The sequence below is a fragment of the Megalops cyprinoides genome, chromosome 2 (genome assembly GCF_013368585.1).
Source record: "Megalops cyprinoides isolate fMegCyp1 chromosome 2, fMegCyp1.pri, whole genome shotgun sequence".
In the NCBI taxonomy this organism is placed as follows: domain Eukaryota; kingdom Metazoa; phylum Chordata; class Actinopteri; order Elopiformes; family Megalopidae; genus Megalops; species Megalops cyprinoides.
Genome location: NC_050584.1, coordinates 33,656,133 through 33,680,406, shown reverse-complemented (window position 1 = coordinate 33,680,406; position 24,274 = coordinate 33,656,133). Strand labels below are relative to the sequence as shown.

General features: G+C 42.1%; 1 protein-coding gene across 8 annotated transcripts in view; it reads right to left on the bottom strand.

Moving 5' to 3' along the window:
• Positions 1-1,495: 1,495 nt before the first annotated feature.
• LOC118773416 (LIM domain containing preferred translocation partner in lipoma) overlaps positions 1,496-24,274 on the bottom strand; it is a 231,883-nt gene continuing 209,104 nt past the window's right edge. For all 8 annotated transcript variants that reach the window (XM_036522341.1, XM_036522349.1, XM_036522343.1 and 5 more), the window contains 4 exons: positions 23,668-23,837; positions 6,335-6,513; positions 4,185-4,305; positions 1,496-3,746 (listed from right to left, as the gene is read on the bottom strand). In XM_036522341.1, the coding sequence (XP_036378234.1) occupies positions 3,618-3,746; positions 4,185-4,305; positions 6,335-6,513; positions 23,668-23,837 (599 nt within the window). In that variant the 3' untranslated portion in view covers positions 1,496-3,617. The remainder of the gene's footprint in view (positions 3,747-4,184; positions 4,306-6,334; positions 6,514-23,667; positions 23,838-24,274) is intronic.

The window sequence follows — 24,274 nt, the reverse complement described above, 5'->3', positions numbered from 1 at the left end:
TTCATAACCAGGCACTCTTAATATTGACAGAACAAAACCTCAAAAGTCTTGCATAGCAAGTGATGTGAATGTGTTTATATGAAAAGACTAGAAAAGCAGGCTGCCCCTGTCATTGGATAAAGTGAAAATGTTCTGATAAAGTGAAAATGTTCTGATACAGAGAACTGGCATCATGCTCTCTAGCCACCATACAAAAATGGACTTACTCATTTTTGCATGGTTATAAACAATAAACAACATTTTAAGGTCAAAGCTATGGTTCCACTGAGTGGCATCAGTGGTAGGCATCAAGCCAGCCAGAGGCATTTACTGTGACCTGGACTAACATAGCAGCTTCAGTCTACACCCAGCAGGTCATCCGGTAGGAGGCCTTTTCATTCTTTGTAAATCACCTTAACCACAAACTGACTTCACTTCATTGCTTATTCCTGGGTACACATTTGATTTGTTCACAGCAAAAAATACTTCTGGTGTAGTATACCATATTTGCATATAATCAGCACCATTTGGTGTGAAGTTTTTGTTGTTTTTATTCTCTTTAAGGATAGTCATAAAATGCACAAGCATTTTCTGCATAGTGGATTATTCACCCAATTTTCCTCCATCCAGGACTGGTGCACTGCAGCGAATTACACAGTCAGCTATTGTCCTTGACAGATTATCCATGCCCATGCTATAAATCTGATATGATACAAAGACAGCACATTCATTTTTGTACCATGTCTGTCACACTCAATGTAGCTAAAGCAAATGCATGGTAGATATTAAATTGCTTATGATAAAACATACTGCTTACTGATGCAGCACCATCATGATGATCTACATAACTGACATAAATGTTATAAAATTAACATCAATGTAACAACAAGGTAAATGAAAAAATAAAGCAATCATGCAAAAAAACGTGGAGAGTAAGTCATTACTTAATATACAGTGACATTGGATGACGCTGAGTTATTTCTTGGACAATAACAATACTCTGCATTCATGGTGTTCTGTGGCTGTGTGTTATGTCACTGGCTTGGACACAATGCTCAGCCAGAACAAAGCTGTCAGAGATTCCTGCTAGTGATCGCTTACAGACCTGAAGAGGAAAAAAGGCAATACTGGAGAGCATCTTCATTGAACAGATTGGGCTGGATGAGAAGACTTTTTGGGGTACCTCTACTCCTCCCCCCACCTGTCTGTGTGGTGTACATGTTTTGTAAGGCATAGCTTCGAAAAATATCTGTGAGCTGAGACTTTAAAGCCAGCATTGAAAGCATTTCTCATCAGAACGAATACATAACGTGACCTAGAAGGATAATCATAAACCTGGTATAACATATCCCTACTTAACATCACTACTTCAATTTATACTTCATCTATGTAATATAAATATTTCCTTGCTTGAAAAAAAGAAACATGCATAGTATTCTTAAAGTGTCAATACGATTGATTGCAAGATGAACATTGATATCCATGTCTTTAAAAAAGTATCACTAAAGCTGTCATTATAATGAATGTATTATGTGATACAATGAAACATAAATCACATTGACCAGATCAGATCTGGTGACATACAGAATGACCTGGTGTTGCTGTTACAGGTTTTGCAGAGGACAACATTCATAAAAATGGCAAGTAGAACTAATAGAAAGTTCTTAAAAGGTTAAAGGAGTTAAAAACTTAGGAAATGGGTTCAACAGGAAGAGATACAAAGAGGAAAGTGTCTTGGGGGCATTTCACACTAAAAATTTAGTATGTCAGGAAAAGTTGGCCATAACACTGTGGCCAATTGCATATAACAGTCATGTCAGCATTGTACCATCTGGTACCTCTCATTCCTGAACTAAAAGACAAATTTCTTTCGAAAAGCCACAGACTCATTGTAGAGAGTGGATGGGAGTTGAAAGACAGCAAAAATCACAACTGGGAACTAGCGAATTGACCACAGATGTATAGAATGACCACCCCTCAAAAGGGAATATTGATACAACGCTCCTAAAAATGTTGGGGCAGAACCAACAAAAACACTTTCCTGTAGACTAGGACCATGTGAATGTCCTGTAAATATCCACTGTAATGACATTAAAAACAAGTTAATGTCAAGTTATGTTGTCTTACTTCCTCAAAAGGACTTATGGAACATTCTTTGAATATCAGTAATGTGAGTGTTCAAGCTAGGGGAAGTAAAACAGGTGTGCTGTGTTGAATGGCAGTCCTGTGAAGTCTGGGTTAAGATTCTGCTTGGGTTTAAACATTTGAAGTTGACAGGCTACAGATAAAACGATTCAGATAAAACTTGAAACATCTAAAACTTCTACCCCATGAAAATATTTTTATTCCCCTGGTAATATTTTATACATCCAAATTAATGTTGCCACACACTTACATGACAATATACATAGAGTAAACTGTATTTATATTGATAACTTGTGTTATTAAATATTTTCATATATTGAATATGTGTTGTTTTATTTAACATCTTTGGAGAAATGTTTTGTTTTGGTGGTATTTCCAGACTTACTGAAATTTCTGCAGTAATTTCAATGTTACTTGAAAGCCAAAATAGAGAATATAGCCCAGGTTAACTGCAATGCACTTTTCCCTTGTCCGTAAATAATGAATAAAAGCATATGGCATATGGCATATATGGCATCTTTTATACTTACAAAACAGCGTGTGCTTGATAGTTACTTGAATGAATGCAATCAGTTAGCTAAACACTGAACAAAAAAGTAACTTTTAAATAAGTACAATACATTTAGTAAATGACAAGAGCGGTGCAAGTGTTCTCAGATTGAATCCAGGATTCTGCCTTAAGGGATCAAAAAGACTTACATTTTTTCTAATCATTCTGCTTGGACTCCTTGATTAAAAAAGTCTTTTGTGTAAGACATTTAGAACCAGCACATAAAATTCTATGAAGTAAAAGGCCAACTGGTGGGGGGTGGAAGGCAACTTGGTGTTTGCCCTGGATTTGCTAATGTGAAGCGGTTATACATAGTCATATAGTTTTATACATGGATAAAATGAGTGAGTGTGTGATTTTAATAAACTGAGTATACTTTCCCATCATAAAGCTAATGACATTATAGTAAAAAGAATAATAACAATGCTACCATTCAAAGTGGCACATTCTATGCACTGCATTAGAAGCACTGTAAATCAAAGTGCATGGCCCCTTGCTACTGAACTAACAGGCAGTAAGTGTTATGTCCAGCTGTGTTTCTGTTAGTGCAGTGGTGTGGTCACAGACAAGTCGGCTGGAGGGTAGCCCTCATGTTCACATCATGGCATAGGGAGTCAATGCTGCGCTCAGCATGGGATGAGTGGGAGTGAGGCAGAAGCACGGGTGTTCGTCCTACACATGTGGATGACATAAACAGAGAATCTGAAGTATGGAACTGGAATGGATATCGAAACAACAGCAGGTAGTTTAGCTTGAGTCCATGTCACCACTGAGACATTCCCACCTGCAGAAACATTCCTTTGTCTCTACAGACACTGACTTGGGCTCCTTCAGAAGCGAGACATGCATGTGAGCAAGGGAGAAGCTGAGGATAGTAGGGGGTGCATGTGTGCGAGAGCGTGCGGGAGGGAGGAGGGGAGGGAGGGGCTGAGGGCGGGATCCCTTAGAGGTCGGTGGTGGCCTTTGCAGTGAGCGCCTGGATGCGGATGGTGTTGCAGCTCTTGCAGAGGACATGGCCATCCAGTGGGTAACAGCCCTGGTTGTCCCCCTCAGACAGAGGGGAGCTGCAGTCCTGTGGGACAGAGACAGCGTCACATCAGTGGGTTCACACATGTGCTCCCTTTTAAGACACGTTATTACACAAGGGCAGCATTACTGCCCAAAAGCTGGAGGCCTCTCAATGTGACTACTTTCGTGTTTGCAGCTCCCCAGCTCTCTCAGCATGCAAACACATCATCTCTCTGTTAGCTGACTGAAGTGGCATGTTGGAGGGGGGGGGGGGGGGGGGGGTGAAGGGCTCTCTTTGATCAGCCACACTGTTATGTGTAGAAGACAGGAAGACATTCTGTCTGGTGCTTTAGCACTGTTTGAGGTTGAAAGACTGGGGGTTGCAGGAGAAGTGGATGCAGGGGTCATTAGGGGAAGCCTGTAATCCTATGAATCCTATGTAATCCTGTCTGCATTCACCAGACCAGAGAGTGGCCTATTCAAACAGGGGTGAGGCACTGACCTCACAGCGGTAACATTGCACGTGGAAGTCTCGGTCCAGAGCCACAATGCGCACCGTCTCCTCCTGCCCTGGGGCCGGCATGATGGGCTCCTTACACACAGAGCAGCGAGGAGCGAATTTCCTTCCAGGTGAGAGGCAGAGGCAGAGTTAGCCATGACAGGGCAGGGGATGGGTAAACATACCAGACCTGGTCATCATCTCTGAACATGCACTCCAGTACTGTCTTTAACCTGCTGGGAAAAATACTACAAATCACACCTCCAAGTGCCCCAGTGCGAGTAATTAACATAAAGAAATGACTGCAGTGAGATAAAAGCAATTAACCATCAAGTCTAACCTTTAAGCGATAAAAAGTGTATTGTGAGGTATTAAAGCTGGACTCCATGGGTATAAGTCAATTCGAGACTTGATGATGAAGTAAATCAGTATGATGGCTGCCTGACAACGTAAGTTAATGTGGCTAATGAAAAAAAAAAACAGACAGATACAGTTCAGTCAAAAGGGAACATCATTCCCCGCACCTCTTTCACTTCCCAATATCAGCATAAACCATAATGTGATCAAATGAACCTCTTCACATGCAGAAAATTACAGCTTTAACTGACACTATAAATAATAATATTAAGAACACGTAAAACTGTAGTCACTTTATCTCAGAAGATTATGGATTCAAAACAGACAAATGTTGACACTGAACCTGTTTTAAAAAGCCCCACCAACATGAAATGAATTCGAATAAGCTTAAAATTCTTGTATAACTTGATGATACTGGCATGATAATTTCATTTCCAGGCAGATTCATCACAACTAGCATAAGTCATATCCATATTGTTGTTAACCGACTGGAAATTCATGATTTGACTCTGTCTTCACACCAAGACATAATATCTGAAAGGGGAGTCGGTGTAGCATTATATCATTTTGAATAAAGGGACCAATGTATTTAGACAACCGGCTATTAACAATAAGCAATTAAGGTAAAGTATGTAAATTACATTTGACCGTATTGATTTAGGACTATGCCACTATGTCACTGTCCTAAATCACCAAGCTGAAACATCATTGAGCAATGCTTACAGCTCATGAGTTAGTGTTGTAGACTGAAACCCCAAGAGTCTAGGCAGATCTAGTCTGCAACCTGTATAAACTATCTAACCTTCATATGAGAGGACACAAACTGGGAGACTTCAGGCCTGCATGTGGGATGAACTGGTACAAGGATTACTGGTACAAGCATGAGTTGAAAGGAGCCCCTTGAAACATTTGAATGTTTTTAGGGAAGGGCACTGTGTGTGACCACATAGTGGGGACAATGCTTTGAAGGACGTAGTCCAGAAAGAATGTGCAGATGGCCCTGCGGTCTCAGGGCCAATCAGGTGCCCCAGGGGGGAGACCTGGACTTCATTGGAGAGGCACCTTGAATGCCAAAAAAACAGGATGTGGAGAGAGTGGTGGTTGAAAGAGAGACCACAACAATGACAGTGGATGGTCACACAGAGTCACATTGGTTTGACCACCTGCACTCACTGGAGTTCCTAGACACAAAGGCTGCTTTATTGTGGATCTGCAACCAACCTGCAAGTATCGTGTCAGCTTCAACTCAAACAATTCATAGAAAAAACTGAATTTTCACATCACTTTCTCACCACTGAAGTCAAAGGATTCAGATGCACAGGTGTAATGTCTTAGTAGCTTTGTTCTGCAGGAGGCTGAAAAACTGGATGTTTCAGCCTAGCTGAAGAAATAGATTTACTCTCTATTTCACTAAGATTTCTTATGCCACAAGTGGACCTTGTGCAAAGAAAATGCTGAAAGCCCAGAGCCTGGTACTTGAAAAGCACAGAAAGGAAAACACTGGCATCTTGGTCAGTCGAAACATGAAAGCCAAACTCTCATACTCCTGCCCAACCAAATCAGAAAAACAAAATGTGTACTGTGCTTGAGCGTGTTTCAGTCTAGCTCTTGCCATTTGAAAGAGTGCTGAGATGGTGCCAGGCTTCCCAGCCTTCTTTGAACAAGAGTGCAAAGAAGGGCATGAAAACCTTTGGTGAATAAGGCCAACTGTCTCGAGAGGCGACGCTGAGCTAGCATGTGACTCTGTGTGGTCTGGGCAGCACAGGGTGTGGAAGGGGTGGCGGGCAAGGCCTCACTTGTGGAAGTCCTCGATGCAGTGGATGTTGTTGCTGGCATCCACAGTAAAGGGGATGCCATCCAGGCTGCGCTGGCAGACAACGCAGATGAAGCAGTGTGGATGGTAGGCTTTCTCTGTGGCCCGCAGGATCCGCTCCATGATGGGCTTGGTGCAGACTGTGCAGGTCTCCAGGGTGTCCTGTAGGGGGCAGACAAACACATAGACACACAGACGAATACACACATGCACAACCACACACACACACACACACACACACACACATACTAAGTCACTGGGGGCCGTGTCATCAACACAAAATTGCATCAACCAGGTGTACACAGGTGTACACACCAACTGCTTTTGAGTCAAGTACCCAGATTGTACAAACAATTCAGTAGGATGTGGGATGTGGCCAGATGTTTATAATTAATAAACCTGCAGTCGCAAAAAATATCCAAATAATAATTATTGAAAAGCATGTTTTTTGTGCGTGCCCATGTTGACTGAATCAGAGCTGTTTTGTTTCAATTCACAATGTTTTTTTCCAGTATTATGAGTGAGTGAAGTAGTATGGACTGTCTGATAAGTTATAAATGCTTTCATTGATCCAGACAGGAAAGATCTCTTTTTCAGCAGTGTAGCATAGAGGATAAACAGCAGGACTTGTAACCGAAAGGTTTTCGGTTCGATTGCCTATAGGGGCACTGCTGCTGTACCTTGGATAAGGTACTTAACCCATACTGCCTAAATATCCAGCTGTATAAATGGATAACATTGTAAAACCTGTAACTGATGTACGTCACTCTGGATAAGAGCGTCTGCTAAATGGCAATAATGTAATGCAGATTGTGAGATTGTGATTGGAGCTGCTCTCTATAGTAAAATGCTGTCTGGGGTCCAAGCCCACCAGTCAAACCCTATGCATCACACCAACAAACAGTCAAATACTTTCAGCAGAGAGGGAGGGAGACAAAGAAGATAAGGAAAGACACCCCTCTTGCTGAGTTGTGTTGTATTGTAGCTCACTTGTAAGTCACTTTGGATAAAAGCATCTGCCAAATGAATAAATGAGTAAATGTAAATGAATAAAGAAAAGAAAAAGGGGCACTGGGCATGAAAGGGTTAAATTCAATACTGTGGAAATGGGTCCTTTGACAAGCATGGACTATACTCTAAGTGGATGGCAGCTATGCCTGCAGCATCCCAAAGAGGCCTGTTTACTTTAGATGTGGTGTCCTCATTGAGGACGTAAATATCTGGCTCAGCTTAGGCCTTGGAGCGGCAGCACGTGACGGCGATACCAAGTTCCAAGGAATGGAGCGTGGTTCACTCGCCCATGTAATGGCTGAGCTGACGACACGGACCTACACAGTGCAGCTGTCCTCGAATGACTCCCGTGCCAAGCCGTTTCAGAGGATTGCAGAGGGGAAAAAGAGGGGGGGGGATCTGATTAGCTGCTTTCTCGAACACAAACAAAGTCATTTTTCACCCACTTTCCCCCCTCTCTCCCATCTTGGAGAGTCAGGCCTGTAAATATTTCTGCTTTCTGATGACTAGGTTTTTCGCTGCCAGGACGATGGGAAGGCAGCCGAGGAGGACGTGGCAGCCGAATCCATTACGCCTCTCTGCAGCATCCCTCATATTGATGTCTGCTGTAAACAGGCATCGGCTAATACAATTTTTCATGCATAATAACTGGTTTCCCACACCGGCATTGCAATTACTTGGGGAACAGAAATAATATCTGTGGGTAATCATCTTGAAGATGACTTATGACGTACATAAGGGGTGATATTAAGCTCTTAACCCAGACATGGAAGGTTTTGCTCCTATAATTCCTTGATCCCTTCTCCCCCCTCAGCCCCACACTCCCAGGGTAAAGGACTCCCTTCAGGCAGACGGCTTCGCTGCGCAGGCCCCCACTGCTCTCATTGGCTGCTCCCAGCTGTAATTCTGGCGCAGCTCCACAGTGTTTCCAAACACTGCCTGGGATGTGAAATGTACCATTGGGGCCAGGCGATTAAATGACACTCCAGTGATCATCCGGCCGCGGCAGTTAGTGAACCTCGCCGACCCACCGAGCCAGTAGTCCTGCAGCCAGCCAGTGTTCGTGCCAGTATTTATAGCATGTACCCTGCTCGAAGTGTCTGTTGGTCACTGACCTCACAATACACACAACATGCACGGCACAGATGTAACATTGCTGCCTCTCTGGTGGGTCAGGTGAAAGATCGTCCTGCTAAGGAGGGCCAGAGAATGACATGTACAACTGGTGGGGATGTTGAGGAGAAAGATCTGCAGTCAATCTAGCTGATCTCTTTCTAGGTGCTTAAAGGCAGACTGTTCATTCCCCTTGGGAGAAGTTATTATTCTTAATAAGCTTGAAATATTTTAAATCTTTAAATGTTTATACCTTATTTCTCATTTTCCATGTGGTTCACAGAAAAAAAAACATTATTCTCAGATTAATGATGTGTATGCCTGTTATCCTCAAGGTTAAAAGAGTTTAATGAGTTTGTGAGGCAGGTGAAAGGTCTGTCTTTTTTTTTTTTTTACTGTGCTCTCTCTGCCAAGACTACATTCATTAGGACCTGAAGCTAAAGTGTCAAACACCCATGATTCCACCTGTTGTATTGCAACAGCAGTGCTCTTTTCATCACAACTTTCACATAGGAGTATCTTGCTTCAGTTCAGTTTAAACTGAGCATGTGAATTCCCTGTATACAGTTTCCCCAGGCTATTGCAATATTTAGCCACGATAACTCATTTTTTTCCACACTCCGTGTTTCTCAAGTCACAGGAAATATTGGCTTGATTTTATGTCTATCAATACTTATTCTCTTACAAAATAGACAAATAAATCATTCCGCCCTTTAAAATGCTGATATTAAAATTGTTTTTTACTGAGGCTTTGTAATGACGTCAAAGCAGTGTGATTTAGAGACCTTGGATTTTCTGGCCAGTAATAACTTTAAAAGATGGTTTAGAAAAATCCCCATAAACCACCAGTACGGAAACCTGTTAAATGAACAATCATTAATAAAAATGGCCACTAGAGGGCTGTAGATGTCTAGGGATGCTTTGCTGTCTCCTGCTATAAGTGATGTATATAAGCAAATGCATTTTTTTCTGCTTCATACATTTCTCTAAGTGTTTGCCCAGAAGGCTAAACAAACGTCTAGGCACATGAGGTAGAGTGAATTTAGGTCATCCAGCCTCTCGCTGAACTGAGGGCGAGCGGAGTATGTTAAAGTCAATTGTGGGCTCCTTTCCAGGCCTTTTCAATTCTATATAAAATGCTATCCCCGCTCTCCATCTCTCTGCTGGGTACTGCTTTGTTAGGACACGTACAGTACACACCATCTCAGAACACACTGCTCCTCGTGCAGCTCTCCCAATTCCTGTAACTCAGCCCGTGAATCACAAACAACGTTTGACACCGCTGTCTCCCCGAATAACGGCATGAAACCAAGTGCACTGCGGCACGTTTCAGAAGCACACATTTGTTTTCTTACATGTTGTGGAGAATCGGGGCCCTGCAATTTAGTGCTTTTTCAGTGTGAAAGAGATAGACAGGGGGTTTTATTGAGGCTGCAATTCCCATCCATTCTGTCACACTCTCAGGCAGACCTATATCTCCACCTAAATGTCTAGTGCTTCAGTGAATTTTACTGTAAAATGTAATCCAACACTGTCTGAAGCATTGACTAATGTAGACCTTAATCACATTGTTTTTATGTAAAGTGATCTTTCCTGTTTTCTACGTTTCCTAAATGCAAAAGGGGTGTAAATAAAGACTTTATAGAGACTGTTATCCAAAATATGTAACAAGAAGAAGCAAATGACAAATCAAACTGAATCACATTCTCCTATGCAAATTTTATGGTCCATTATGGTCCCAGGTAATTGCAGTTTGGACTTGCTTGAACAACAATAATAACAGACACTTACTAACTTTGCCTTCAGGTGAAAATAGTCTAATTTCAAGTTTAACTCTGCCAAATAAATTCTTGATTCATCTTAAGTGTTAGAGACATAAAAAGTCTTGGACTATGACTATGTAAAATATGTTAAAAAAGAGAGAGGACAAAAATCCTGTGAAAAAGCATTGAAAAACTGCATGGCACTTTATTCAGTTTCTATGGCCACTGAAGCCATAGGCTGGCTGTTAATTGTGCTCAGGTTTACCTCACAACCAGGTATCACTCTAAGGCTGCTATGGAATTGTCATCACAATGACTGTCTGACCAAATGAAACGTCTGCATTGCACTACTGAAAGGCAGCTCTTCTATGTGGAAATGATCCAGTCAAAATAACACTTTTACAGACCACTTACTTGGCATTGCATGTCCATCTTATCACTTTCTCTGCAGTTTAAATTCATTTAACGCCACAGAGAAAAAAAGTAAAATAACGTCAAACAAGGTCATGATCCATGATTCGTATATGTGGTTTTTACTGAATCCATATTCTGATAAATTGAATCTGAAACCAATACTCACAGGACAACAGAGCAAGGTGGCTCACTTAAGTATATTAGGTAAAGGACCAGTATAGTATGGTATACTCATAAATTTTACTTCCTTTAATCAAGTGGGCATCTAATTCAACAGTTCAGTACTATTAGTGAAGGCCCCTCTTTAACTGACCAACAGTGCGCTATGATATACTGTACAGGTTCCCCGGTGCTTGCCTTATTGCCGTTAGTGAGACTTAACAGTCAATATTTTATGGTTTTGAACTGAAGTACTCCGAGTGAGTTTTCCACTCGTTTGAGGCCAGTAGTTGGGGCCTTGGCCTTTGCTGAGGTGAAGAGAAGCCTGACCAACTGAGGGTGGTGCGGGTCCCACCCTGGCTGTTGGCAGCTTGCTCTGAGGTTGGCAACTGGATCCCTGCTATGTAAAATAAGACGCTATGGGCAGTCTGCAAGCACCCCTGAGCTCTGGCCAGACTGAGACATGGGAGGGCACAGTTCCAGAGCTCTGGGGCTGGAGCTCGCACTGCACCATGTGCCATGGAAGGATGCCTCAACCCGTCGGGCTGGTGTCCGTGCAGCAGGGGAGAGTACCCAGTACAATCCAATACTGAGCTATTAGAGGTTAGGAGGTCAGGAACACCCTGTGGGTACTCGGCTAGATGTCTTTAATTACTTTCACGGCTCACCAAATCCCACAGGTCAGCGTGAGCGGCGCAGTCCATGTGTAGTGGCGGACTGACCGTATAGCCATATGGGATGTGTTTCACGTGAATGCTGGCCTTTGTCAATAAATCGTTCAAGATTCAGTGTAGCAGTGGTCTATCAATCTCTCCCGCTGCCTCACTCTTGATACGGCAGACCCACTGTACTGTTACAATAATATTTCCTGGTTTGGCTTCACACAAAGAGGGGAGGAAAAAAGGGATCTCTGGGGTGCGAAAATTCAATCACCTTGAAATTGTACTATGAGTAGTACAGAACAAAACAATCCCCGTTCTGCTCTTGCTGCCGGTGCAGGAGGGGAATAGTGCGGGTCCAGCGAAATAGGCTGCCCTGTCACCTCATGTCTCAGCGCAGGGCGCTCAGCCATACCACCTGGCCCATCCTGTGATTCAGTGTCGCTGAAATAAATGAAGCTCTGGGGGGACGGGATGTTCCGGAAGCGGGTGGCTGCTTGCCAGGGCTCTCTCATCTCTGTCTATTCCCTGTCCCAACATATGACTGCCAATTCAGTCCATCAACTAACACCAGCATGCTCACATCCCTCCTATCGATCCCATCAACTGACACACCCATCCACTCCCACTGCCAAAGGTGACAAAAAGTGCTGATATCCCTAGCAGGGTTTTGAAGAGTATCCAGAGACAGTGTGGTGGAGGTGGGCTGTCCATGTGATTGACCGCACACATTAGACAGCAAGAAGCTCCACCCCTCATAAAGACCTATTACATTATCATGTTCCGCTCCTGGAATATTGGTCACAGAAAAATTCATATATGTAGCCCAGCCACTGAGGGAGTCAGGGGTTGTTGACCTTTCAAATATGTATTCATTCATCCTAGCCAAATGACATGCTGTTTCAGAACAGGAGATGGTCATACGCAGGGTGTGGCAATGGGGGCTGAAACTTAAGCGATTCCAAGGCTTCTTACACGCTCCTTTGACGATCAGTGCTCCTCGCCTGCTCTGCCAAAAACTCCCCTCCTCAGCAGAAACTGACCCCCTGGATGCAGCAACATATCTCCCTCTCCAGTAACAGAAAGAATCAGACAAAAAAAAAAAAAAACTAAGACAGCAGTGCTCTGAAAGCTTGAATTACAGTGGCATCGTGGTAGGTCAAGTTTGGTTCAACAGTGCTGTTTGCCAGATGACTCCTTCGGGATGGATATACACTGTGACCATACACTCTCATACTTTGGCTGCTTTAAAAAACTCTTGTTATTCTTTCCTTTTAGAATTTCCACATTGTCAGCATCCTTATAAAATATTGTCCAGCTATTGAGAAATCAGACTTGAAGTGTGCATAAGGCTATTCTATGAGAAAATATAAGCCAGTAAAGGTGTCTGGTTTATACCAGGTATTTACACCAGCTTTGTGTTTGCCCTTATAGGAGCCATTGGCATTGTATGTACTTGGTACATCCAGCTAAATGCTTTCTCAGTGTTGATTTTTAAATGGTTAATAACATTTTCCATGACAGGTAATAAATAATCTTCAATTGCAGGTATACATATTTGAACATAATGCTTTTACAGAACAGCCATAAATGCTCCATAACACTGACACATTACACATTAACGCCTCATTAGCTGTGAAGAGAAAACACATTTTTTCATCACAAAGCTGATTTAACTATCAGAAAGCTTTTCACTTGCCTGAAAAAGATCCTATATCATCACAGCAGCACATGAAAAAAAGAAATAATTTTGCTACATTGTAATGTAAAAATATAGCATATGGTTAAGCCCATGGGGACAGTAAAATACCTGGTGTATGAATATATAGAAACTAAGGAGAAGAGATCCAATTCATACAAGTGCTCTCTAATTGGGTCTCTCCTTTGAGGAATTAGGGCGAATTAATCATGTCTGAATATACAGAGCACAATTACATCTCAGCAAGTCAAAGCAGACAAGCATGAATATTTGATGACACAGACAGCAGAGAGGGGAAAGTTTGTGAGCTCCTATTGCGCATTCAGTACTTTGCCTCCCTCCCACCTGTTAATGCCGTTTCCCAGTTCCGTGGTGCTGGGAACAGCCCAGAACTGGAACTGTAGCACTCCCCTGCTAAAGCCCAGCTGTGCAGTGGGCCCCTCAGCACAGGACACATAGCTGAAACAAAGAACACCCATGTAGAGCAGCATGGAGTGAAGGCATTTACAGAGCCATGCAGCTGCATTTGCAGATGCGTTAGCCCCGCTAGCTGATGGCCTGCACTTTATTGCTTTATTCTTTTCCTGCCTGGGTTGCGACCATTGTTTATCACATTGATTGTCCACCATAAAATTTGTAAAAATACTACTATTTTAATAATTTTGAATATATTCCTACTACTGCTGCTACTAATAATAATAACAGTCTATGTTGTCATTGTTGCCACTGTTGCCATCATTAAAAATAAGTATGCAAATATTACAAATGGGTGGCAGTGTCACTTATTGAAACCTGAACATGTGCTCATTGCAGTTCTAAGATGAATCATGCATGATGTTGCTGATGATATTTCACTGTTAGTTTTTTTTTTTTTTTATCACTTACATCAATCCAAGATGGTGCTTAAAACACTGAGCTAACCTAGTCAGAGCATCTCCCTGGAAAGACGGAAAAAAATCCTCAGATTGCTGAGGAACTCCAGTCAGTTTGACAGAGGACATCCATCCCCAGGAGCCTCTGCAGCAGCTGGCGTTGTGCCCACCTCCAGTCAATGTCTGTGCCATGGTGGAAACCCCCTCAATGCTGCCCAAATCCCAGCCCACAGGCTGCAGCTCAATGCACGCAACACAACACGTCTGACGCGTGCTGGGCCCGCAGGAGGAGATTCAGTGAATGTGACCCCGCGAAGAACACCAAAGCCTGCCTGACGCGTGCCACCATTTCAGTCATTTCATACAATCATTCTACAGGGGAACAGGCACAGAGTCCCATTTATTTAACTCTCACACCTATGACTGAAAAAATCCTCCTCTGAAACAAGGTGATACTTTACAAGTGTGTAAAAAGTTAATTTTATGTGGCTCCACATCAATAAAGGAATCCCATTCTCACTAAAAGCCTTTAAAAAGGTCGCACCAATTTCCGAGCTACACAGATAACATCTGAGACTTCTCTCTTAACCCTGCTTGTTCCATGTTCAGACATTCCTTCCAAAACAATTTGCTTCTGAAGAACATTTCTGTAAAAACCCACCAAACACCAATACAATACAACAATATTTGGTGTATTTCTAGTATCATCTAGTATCAAGTTCTCTGATATAGCCATTAACAAAGCTGTTAAGCTTCACTTCAGCTTGCAGCTTTGCATCTGATAATATTCATAAATCATTGAATTTATTTAAAGATTGGGACAATTCTTCATATTTCCATACTGTTTTTAAACTGAGAGCAGGGGCTATTCTCTTTGGAAGAATATCAAGTTTTTCCACATCAAGCAGATTCATATCAACAGTTTGCACTGACTCTGGCTCTAACAGCTGCGTCGAAAATTAAGCAACATTCCACACAGCTAAGTGTGAGTGAAAGAGATCTTCCTTATATGAATAACGGCACACTGTGACATTTCCATTTTCCAGTGCACTGAAGAGAGGAAGGGACAAAAAATAAGCTAGCCTTGTGCTTTTTAAAAGTGACAGGCAGATTGGGCGTTATAATATGCCTTTATAACTGTGTAATGTGGGAGTAAATTATTTCAGACACTAAGTGGGCCAAACAAAAAGGTATTGTCACAACAAGTGAGATCTCTGTGCAGCAAAGACAAAGCGATTAAAAGCTAACAGGTTTGTAAAAGTTCAGAGGTGCCCCATACGTGTGTGCTCAAGTGTAACACACGTCTGCAACTTTACATTCTGTAAACTGAGCACTGACATATAACATTGACTTAGTATACATAATATGGAGCAAAAAAGGTGCATGATGTGGCCTTAGTGTAAATTATCATTAATGAGAGCATCTCTGCTTGCATTACTGGGGAGAAAGTAGGAAGCAAGAACATAAACTCTTCACAGGATTTATAACTCTAATCTGTATGAACAGGTCTATGCTGCATGTATGCAGTAGTTTAGTGCTGTATGTATACTTCTCTCCTGCAAATATACCAGTATGTGCACATATCAAGCATGTACTGGAAAAGGCTGAACGTACAGGTCTGTCTTGCCAACATACTTCTCTGCTACATAGTTTGCTCCAGTAGGTGTTATTGTCTCCTGTGCATATAACTCTATCAAGCATGTATAGCTCAATTTGGCAAGTACATACTGTATCTGTCCTGCATATACAGTTTTAAGGAGCAGGGTCATCAAAACCATTTTTGGAAAACATCATACTGACCAGAGTAGCTGCAACAGAACTTTAGAATCCAATGCACGTTGCTGAAAACTATCTAGCTGCAAGTATCAGCAGAAATCTCCATCATAGCCTCAAACGTTGTGTCCGTCTGAGAAGGGGGGGGCTCTGAGAGTTTATAAATATAGATAACGATTTGTGACACAGGCTCTTGCCAAGGGGATCCCGACCACAGAGCAGAATGGAATGGTTTCAGCATTACTCCCAGCCTGAAAGAATTTTGTGTTGCTAAATATTTATGTAGAGGAGTAAACACAGGCCAAATCTGATCTTTAGCGAGGGGTTATAGCCACAAACTGCAGAGCGAGCACTGACGCAATTCTTATTTTCATTTAATAAAGACAGTATGCATGATCATAAACAGAAACCTATGACAATAAAAGCCCTGCATACAGTAAATGTAGTTATACCATTTCCATACAGTGTGGAACACATAATGTACATTTTAAAATTAAAGTCTCTCCTTTCTAACAAACGCATTTTAAATGTACGTGCAGTGTTATGATTATGAGTCACGGTTAGCGATCCTTTGTGGAAGAGCTGAGTTTAATTGTAGGGCAGCAGCCCAGCACTGGAAGTAGAGAGAAACATTCTGTCTGACAATCAGCAATGCAAAAATACCCATCAGCCTTCCAGATTCAATTACACAATGGTCGTCAGTTGCAGTGTAATTGTTGGCATATGAGGTGCCAGTCATGTGGTACTTCCACTTCCAGGTGGAAGGCCACCGCATTTCACAGAGGCCCAAACTTCCAGCCTGTAGGTGTCAGGTAATGGCCTAGCACTTGATATGCACAGGCTAAAATACTACAGCTTCAGAAGGAGCCTGTCCTCAGCCTCCACTCCTCTGACAAGCCCAGTGAGGCAGAGTGCTTTTGTAAGTGTCTTAAGTGCTTTTCATGTTTTGCCCTAACTTTGCACAAACCATTGAGCATGGAGTCGCAACAGCTCTGGCTCTAACCCCACGCTTACACATGTACACATGATACCACCTGCGCCGGGCTGTTGATGGTAGCAACAGGGCCATCCTGAGCATCCACTCCCATCTGCTTGAGTGACACCGTTTTCGGTGAGCGTTTCAGACTCTAGGTTGCTGTGCTCAGCGACCTCAAGAGGGGAGTGCCAAGAGGCCTGTCCACACAGGGTTAGCTTCCACAAGAGGACAGCAGGTTTTGTGGGAAGCCATCGGACTGAAGTGACCACTGCCACACCCAGCTGCATGACATCATTGCGGCTCACTGGATCGAGAGTGCGTGTGAATGTCTCGATCTCATTAGTCAGGATGATGCACACTAAGCCAAACAGGTCAGGGGATGATGCGAGAGGCACCCCGGGCTCCTGCTTTACATGTGACAGGAAGTGGAGACAAAGGCAGCCTGACGCTGATGTCACATTAGCAAGATTAGAGCCACTTTATGCAAAGCGGAGATTAATTGAGCGGCTGTGCAGTTTATCTCCATCTTGCAGTATTCAAAGCGGCGGCGATAAGTCTCTCACAGAGGAAAAGAGGGAAACCAGCAGGGACAAAGAGCGACTATTGCCCTGCACTCCGTCGGTCAGCATCTCGGCTGAGGTTTGGGCATGGGGAGATAGGGGAGCGTGAAAGCAGGAAACAGATGAGAAGAGATTTGAAGGGTGACAGAGTTTGTGTTCATTACTGAAAGGAATTAATGATATCACGTACGACTGCTTAAATGATCCACTTCACCCAGCAGGAAGGAGATGGTAGTGTGCTCAATGATGAGGCCAGACTGGCCCACAGAATATGCAAAGTCATTACCTTGATAAATACTTAAAGAGTTCCTACTTTGATACATTAATGAAATATTACTGGATTGCAACAGCTCTGCCCAGCCATACATAATTCATTCCACTATTGGTCTTAAATAGAATCTATATGAAAGCATTTAAGTGTATTCAATCTATGTGCTCAGAGAAAGGCAACGCCACTGGGAGAGCTCACAGAATATCACACAGTGTTCCCTAAACAAAGTGCCTTTGAGTAGAATGTCCATGACAATGTCTTTCCAAAAGCTATTTTCCATGAGTGTTGACATATAAATGATGATATAGGAAGAGGCTGACCTTTAGGATTCACGTTTGACTGGCAGTGTACATGCTGTCAGGGAGGGTGTGAGCATGCACAGTGACTGTGCTGTTGGGAGATGGCCATTTGGCTATATGAAGGTTGGGTAGTCCTGAGGACCTAGGTCACACTATCACAACTGTGCATCCGATCGATGCTGCCAGACGCCAAGGGTGGGAACACGTAGAGTTCTCCCCACCCTGCTCGTTTGTGACCCTTGAGGAATCCGTCAAATGGAGCTCACCTCCAGCCATGACTAAAAAACATGCAGCCATGGTTTGAAGCACGGCACATTGCCACTCTCTTTGGCTAATGTATGTTCTCCTGTGGCCTGCAGAGTGTGAGAGCCACAGCATTTCAATCAGGCAGCATGCTGTTTCCTCCCTTTCCATGAAAAGTCATGAACTGTCACCAAGGCAACAGATCTCAGGCAATGAATCAATCAATGCTCAACTTGGACCATAAGCGCTCCATTCCAGCTTCTCCACAGTCCAGTAGGGATAACATTGCCAACGTTTTACTTGTAATCTATTTGTACAGCTGTTGTATTCTATAGGATACTTACCAGGATTATAAGAGAACAATTCTGGTATCCTTCAGAACCTGTGAATGGAACCTATAACCTGCTGCTTACATGTTCCTTAGTCACTATCCCACATCTCCACCTAATGAGCCATTAGCAAGCTTTACATGCAGACACTGTTAAAAAGTGAAAACTTCTGATCACATGAAGAGTGTATTTACAATATATATATATATATATATATATATATATATATATATTACACGTTAATATTAATTTATTACTATTAACTATTACTCATTTAACATTTAGTAAACAGATTTCAGACACATTGGTACTAGAATATCATTTACCAGTTGGGACAGTGATTTCGGGATTACACTTTTTGTGTTTCCCTGATATATGTGCAAAGCAGTTTAGGCATGATGCCTCTGAAAGCACAAGACCAAAAGTAAAATTACAAATTATCACAAATACATAGTGGGGGATTTATCCACAGGTGGGAATTTTCTAGCAGCAGAGCAATACGTCTGTTTGCTTAAAACTAAAAGTCTCGACATCTGTGGGACTACCATGTCTTTAAATTAAATATTAAATAAATAAATAAACAAACAAATAAATAAATATCTGTGTACAGCTTAATCTCTTATGCTCTTAGAGATTCCTAGACTGTCTTTAAGCTTCAATTCAAGTTTTCTTCTTCTCACTTGGGAATGACACATCTCTTAAAATGTCTAAAGTGTCACGTTCATTCTCTAATCGTACAGAGGCGTATGACCCTGAGGAAGGGAATAAAAGAAGAAGAAATTACTTTCATTAAGAAATTCAGATTTTTTCCCTTCCTTTTGATCTTGTGCCAGAAGAACATTTATGCTGATGAAATGCATAAATAAAGTTCTTAAATTATCCAGCCCTCTTTAGTGAATGTATTCGAGCTGGAAAACTTCCAGCACTGACTGATACAATCATTTGGAGTGCTGCTGGCATGAGACAATTTAAGTAAAGATGTCGAAAAGGATCAGACATACCTTTTGAAATGCCCTCCTCAATACAGCACCCTGAGTGGATGCGCTCATAGATATGATGTTCAAGAGCCCCTAATTAAATCAAAACAGCATGCGCGATAGACGTAGCACAAATTTAGCGGGCTATTCCTGTCCAATGTACTGTAGCCACCCCATGGGGTGACTGGCCTAGAAATTATAGATCTATGGAAGAAAGAGAAAGGTAGAGCTCCAGACTGAGATGCAGACTCTTACAGTGAAACACCTTCACCAGGTGATGTAAGTGAAGGGGAGGAAACCCATATAAATGTGCTTGTTGAGGGCACAAAGAGTAAAATCACTGTGTTTTCCATGATCATTACCATTCTTTTATTGTCTGTTACTGAAGGACATCAGACAAAGGTTTTCCTTTGTGAAAATGTCGCAAAGCTAATGATGAGAAATTACGCCTTGATGTAAAAAGGAACTGTACTTAAAAATAACAGTCACATATTTACCTTCTGTGTTTTGCTACCTGAGACTGAGTACATCTGATGGATTCCTCTGCACATTTCTCTACCGGCCATGGCTCTGTGAACGCCACACAGAGGAGTGTGCCGAACAAGCCTGCTTTAAGCAGGGCTCAATTGCCACTTACCAGAGTCCCTCTCCTCTAACGATCAAACTTCTTGCAGTAATTACAAATCAAATTAATTACCACTCACATGAGTATCTACCTTCCCAGTGCGAGTTACCAGGGTCACAGGGCACCAGAAAGACATGGAAATATCACAGAGCTAAAAACAGCAACCTAAACAACTCATTAACTAACAAGCTCTGCAGGCAGAGGGCCTGTACGAGCCTAATCAAGTGCATCTCGAAAGGTCTTTCATCAATACTTTGAGAGGCGAACCAGACGCGACTAGGCAAATGACATTCTGACATCATTAGACTTTCCTACTGCCTCTCCTTTCTTCTTCCATGGTGACACCCAGGGCATTTGAATATCCCAGAGCAGAGAGGGATGATTGAGGGGCCAGTTAAGCAGCAGGTTGCTGTGGTCCCCGGGTGCGTTCAGAACCGCAAGGGGGAACTTCATTTCCCTGAAAGGCTGAGAGTTATTTTGAAGCTGTCAGCTCTCCTGGAAGTGATAGGAACTTCCTGGTTTCCCTGATTGCAGCAGAATAGGATTGAGAAAGACTGGTGCCCGGAAGTGCACAGTAGTCATAGTGAAACTGCTGCAGAAAGTGCTTCCCATGTCAGATGCACGCCATGAGAAAATTACTACCATTGACTTCACCCTGTTTGTAATACTCTAAATATATTTGCATCCGTTTGTGTCAATTAAGGGCAATAGATGTTAAGTCTTAAACAAATTCTGTCATACATTTAAAACAAGTGTCTCTGACCATACAGTAGATATAGGTGTGTGAACAATTAAGTGACACTGATAAATTACCCATTATGTGGAACATCTCTGTATAAATCACAGACTCATAGCTGCCTATAAAACCTGACTTGTAAATCTGGAGTTAAAAAGGCAATGAAGACAAACAAGAAAGAAAAGTTTTACCCCTAATGCGTGTCAATGTCAGTATTTGTATATTGTAGCTATTACAAAAGCTTATGCAGGCTTAAGACAGCAAGTTATATAGCAATGGTTAGCACCATGTCTTCGTTTGAGGTATTGTATCTGTGTTTAAATCCATCTGAAGGTACATGTGTTGTCCTAGAAAGCTGAAAGTTTAGGAGGGCAAAGGTGAATAAATACCTCCTTCCACCCTTCACTGAGTCCCAATATTAAGCAGATGAGTTGTACACATGCGGTCATATGTTGCATTGACCCCGTTCCAGAGGGTGAGCTGACTTCAGTCAAGCAGGGAGAAATGTCTTTCAACATTTTTCAAACTGATGCAGACCTCCATAACAAATACAGAATTCATATGGACAAGAGCTGGCAATAAAGGGCAACGAGGAATCTGTGATTGACATGGGCTACTGTTTGTGAAAGTCACTTGGCTCAAACTACTCCACCTTAAACTGAACATAGATTTCCTAGGTCTGGCTATGAGAAATTAGAAGGTGAAATTAAAACTATAGTGCAGTCTGCTTATACGAATCACATCCATCCAATGATCTGATGCTCAGAAGCAACTGATTCTTAAAAGTGGAATTCAAAATAATAGGAAAAATGGATGTTTTAATTAAAAGTTTTTGTTTTTAGCTGTTTTTTGTTGTAATGACTAAATTTTTGAAATAATGGTAGAAATAAAGAGCGCAGTATTTTCATACAATCCTTTGTTAATTAAAATAAAAATAACATGAATAAGGTTAATTATTTTAAAGTTACCTTGACATTTTGCACAAGCTACAATGCTGTTAATTAAAACATAAAATCATAATTTGACTTAAGTTAATTATTTCAATTATTTTTATGTGTTGCATGTGTCTTCATAATATCTTTGGAGGCTGTGGAATTTCTCAGCTGCCTTTATATCATTGGAATTAAATCTACAGTAAGACTTAAGAAGGCATCATTTTCCATCTGTAGAAGTCATTTTCATTCCTGCCATGTTGATTTATGTCCAGGCACTTAGCTAAACTGCTCTCTTCTGAAAATATTTTATGCACTACATGTTTTCGCATGTAGCATGAGATGAAAAATTCAAACATCTTTTTATCATCTTATCTCAATTGTGTGCAATATTACACAAAGCCAGACAAAATAAATAGATTTTTAAAAATGGATTGCTTGATTCTTATAAGTGGAGTTTTTAAACAATGTTAGTAAAGGAATTATTTGATTTCGATTTGACTGCTACATCTGATTGATGGTTTATATTAGTATTTCTTATAAGTAGAGCGCATCTTTGTCAGAATTTGATATTTTCTTCTTCTGAAGCAGGATTCTTGGCATCTCTACACAACAAGCATTCCACCAGTTCAACCCTATGCGCTGGAACTTCAGTGTGAGTTGACTCATTTGGCCATGCTATCTATGCTATCCTAAAATGACATCTGTGATGTAACCTATGTGATGCCGTCACTTTTGACACTACTCTTAATACCATGAGGACCTGTTGTCTGCAATATGCTTATGCCTGTGCAATAATATCACTGCAACCATGCTGATGTATGTATAAATATTAAAAATATTATGTTCTAGATTTTTTTCTGCTTAAAAATTATATTTGTTAATCTTAACAGCACTGCCAATATGCAGGGATATATATTTATGCACATACATCCATCCATAAATGTTATTATGAACAAGTCCCTTAGTCATTTTACCTTGTAAGGCAAGATTGTACATGTGTAGTACCATTACATAACCAAAACATATGGGAAAAGAAAAAGTTTCACAAGATTCTTTAAGAATTTCCATCTCATCAACTCCCAAAAAGTACGGCACACTGTCTTACTCGAACTGTCACTCATTTCCTGTTTTTGATGAGTTCCATTGATTGAAGAAATAAGAGAATTTTCAAAGGGTATTTTTGGCTCAAAAAGGGAAGGGTGGAGGGGAGGGAAGGCCATTGTTTTGTTTCAGATCTACAAAGGGAAGTAATCCTATCTCGGATTCTAATTTGATTTTAATACTCGCTTAACATCTCAAGTGCGATTCATCTGTGTTTGTCGGCTTATCAGATATACCTCCTGACAGATTTGCATATCTGCCGATGGAGTGCTTTGCATGCCTGGCCGCTGTTTTTCTAATCTCCGTGCCTTGCTTTTGCTGGGCAGCCAAGGGGTGTGGAATGTGTCACTGCCAGCCTGTTGAGAGGAGGCTGTTGTGGGATGGTGCAAGTTTGAGGGTATCTGCCTGCAGACGGAGAGTCCATGCATCCCATTTGCTGGCTTTGCCCCCCGAGTGTGGTGAGACCGTGCATTGAGTGGAATGCGCCGACATCCTGTTCTGCATAAATATTTAAATGGCTGAGAACACAGTTATTTCTTTTTCAGCATAAACATGGGTAAATCAGAGAGTTTAGGCTAATGCCCGAATGCAGTGAGCCCCACTGTGTTAACACGCACCCGTGCTATGTATTATTATGGGGAAAACGCTGTTTCACAGACTGCACCAGCAACTGTCGGCACTGACCTCCATTAGCGTGCCATGTGGCCTCTGCCTCAGCTCGGATTATTTTCTAAAGCAGGAGGCAGAGACGTTTTGGCGCCAAGATCACGGGTGGGGGTGGGGATAGCGGGGTACGCTCACAATGTAGCAGGGCTCGCAGTACGGCTTCTTCTCCACGGCGTAAAATGGCTTCCCACGCAGCTGGAGGCCGCAGGTGATGCAGACGAAGCAGTCCACGTGGAAGACCTGGTCCATGGCGGTGCAGCCCGTGCCCTCTCCCACCACGTTCTCCCCGCAGCAGGAGCAGCGACCTGGAGGGGAAGGGAGGGGAGGAACGATGCGGTTCAGACACTGTGCCCGCTGGGCAGAGCTGACACACTCACACGCACCCACTGAAACACAGCGTTGGCCAGGTGTCAGAGCCCAGGGTTCAGAGCCACAGAGCAGTGAACTTTACTTTACTTTAGTAAGACCTAGCTGGAGAAGTAGGTAGGGTTGCGTGTTAAACTGAAACCCTGAAGAGGGGAGTCAGTAATATGAACACAAGACATGCAGTCCCACAATAACAGACCATAAAATCTACATGTCTGATAAACATGCTGACTGTGATGCAAGTTACATGAGAAACTGAAACAACTGTATCTTGTGTCACATTTAGGTCTAGGTGTGCAAGAACTCTCCAGGTGTTCTGGGCTAAAATACTCAAAACGGGTTTTGTATTTTAGAGCCAAATCTGTTACTGCACTGT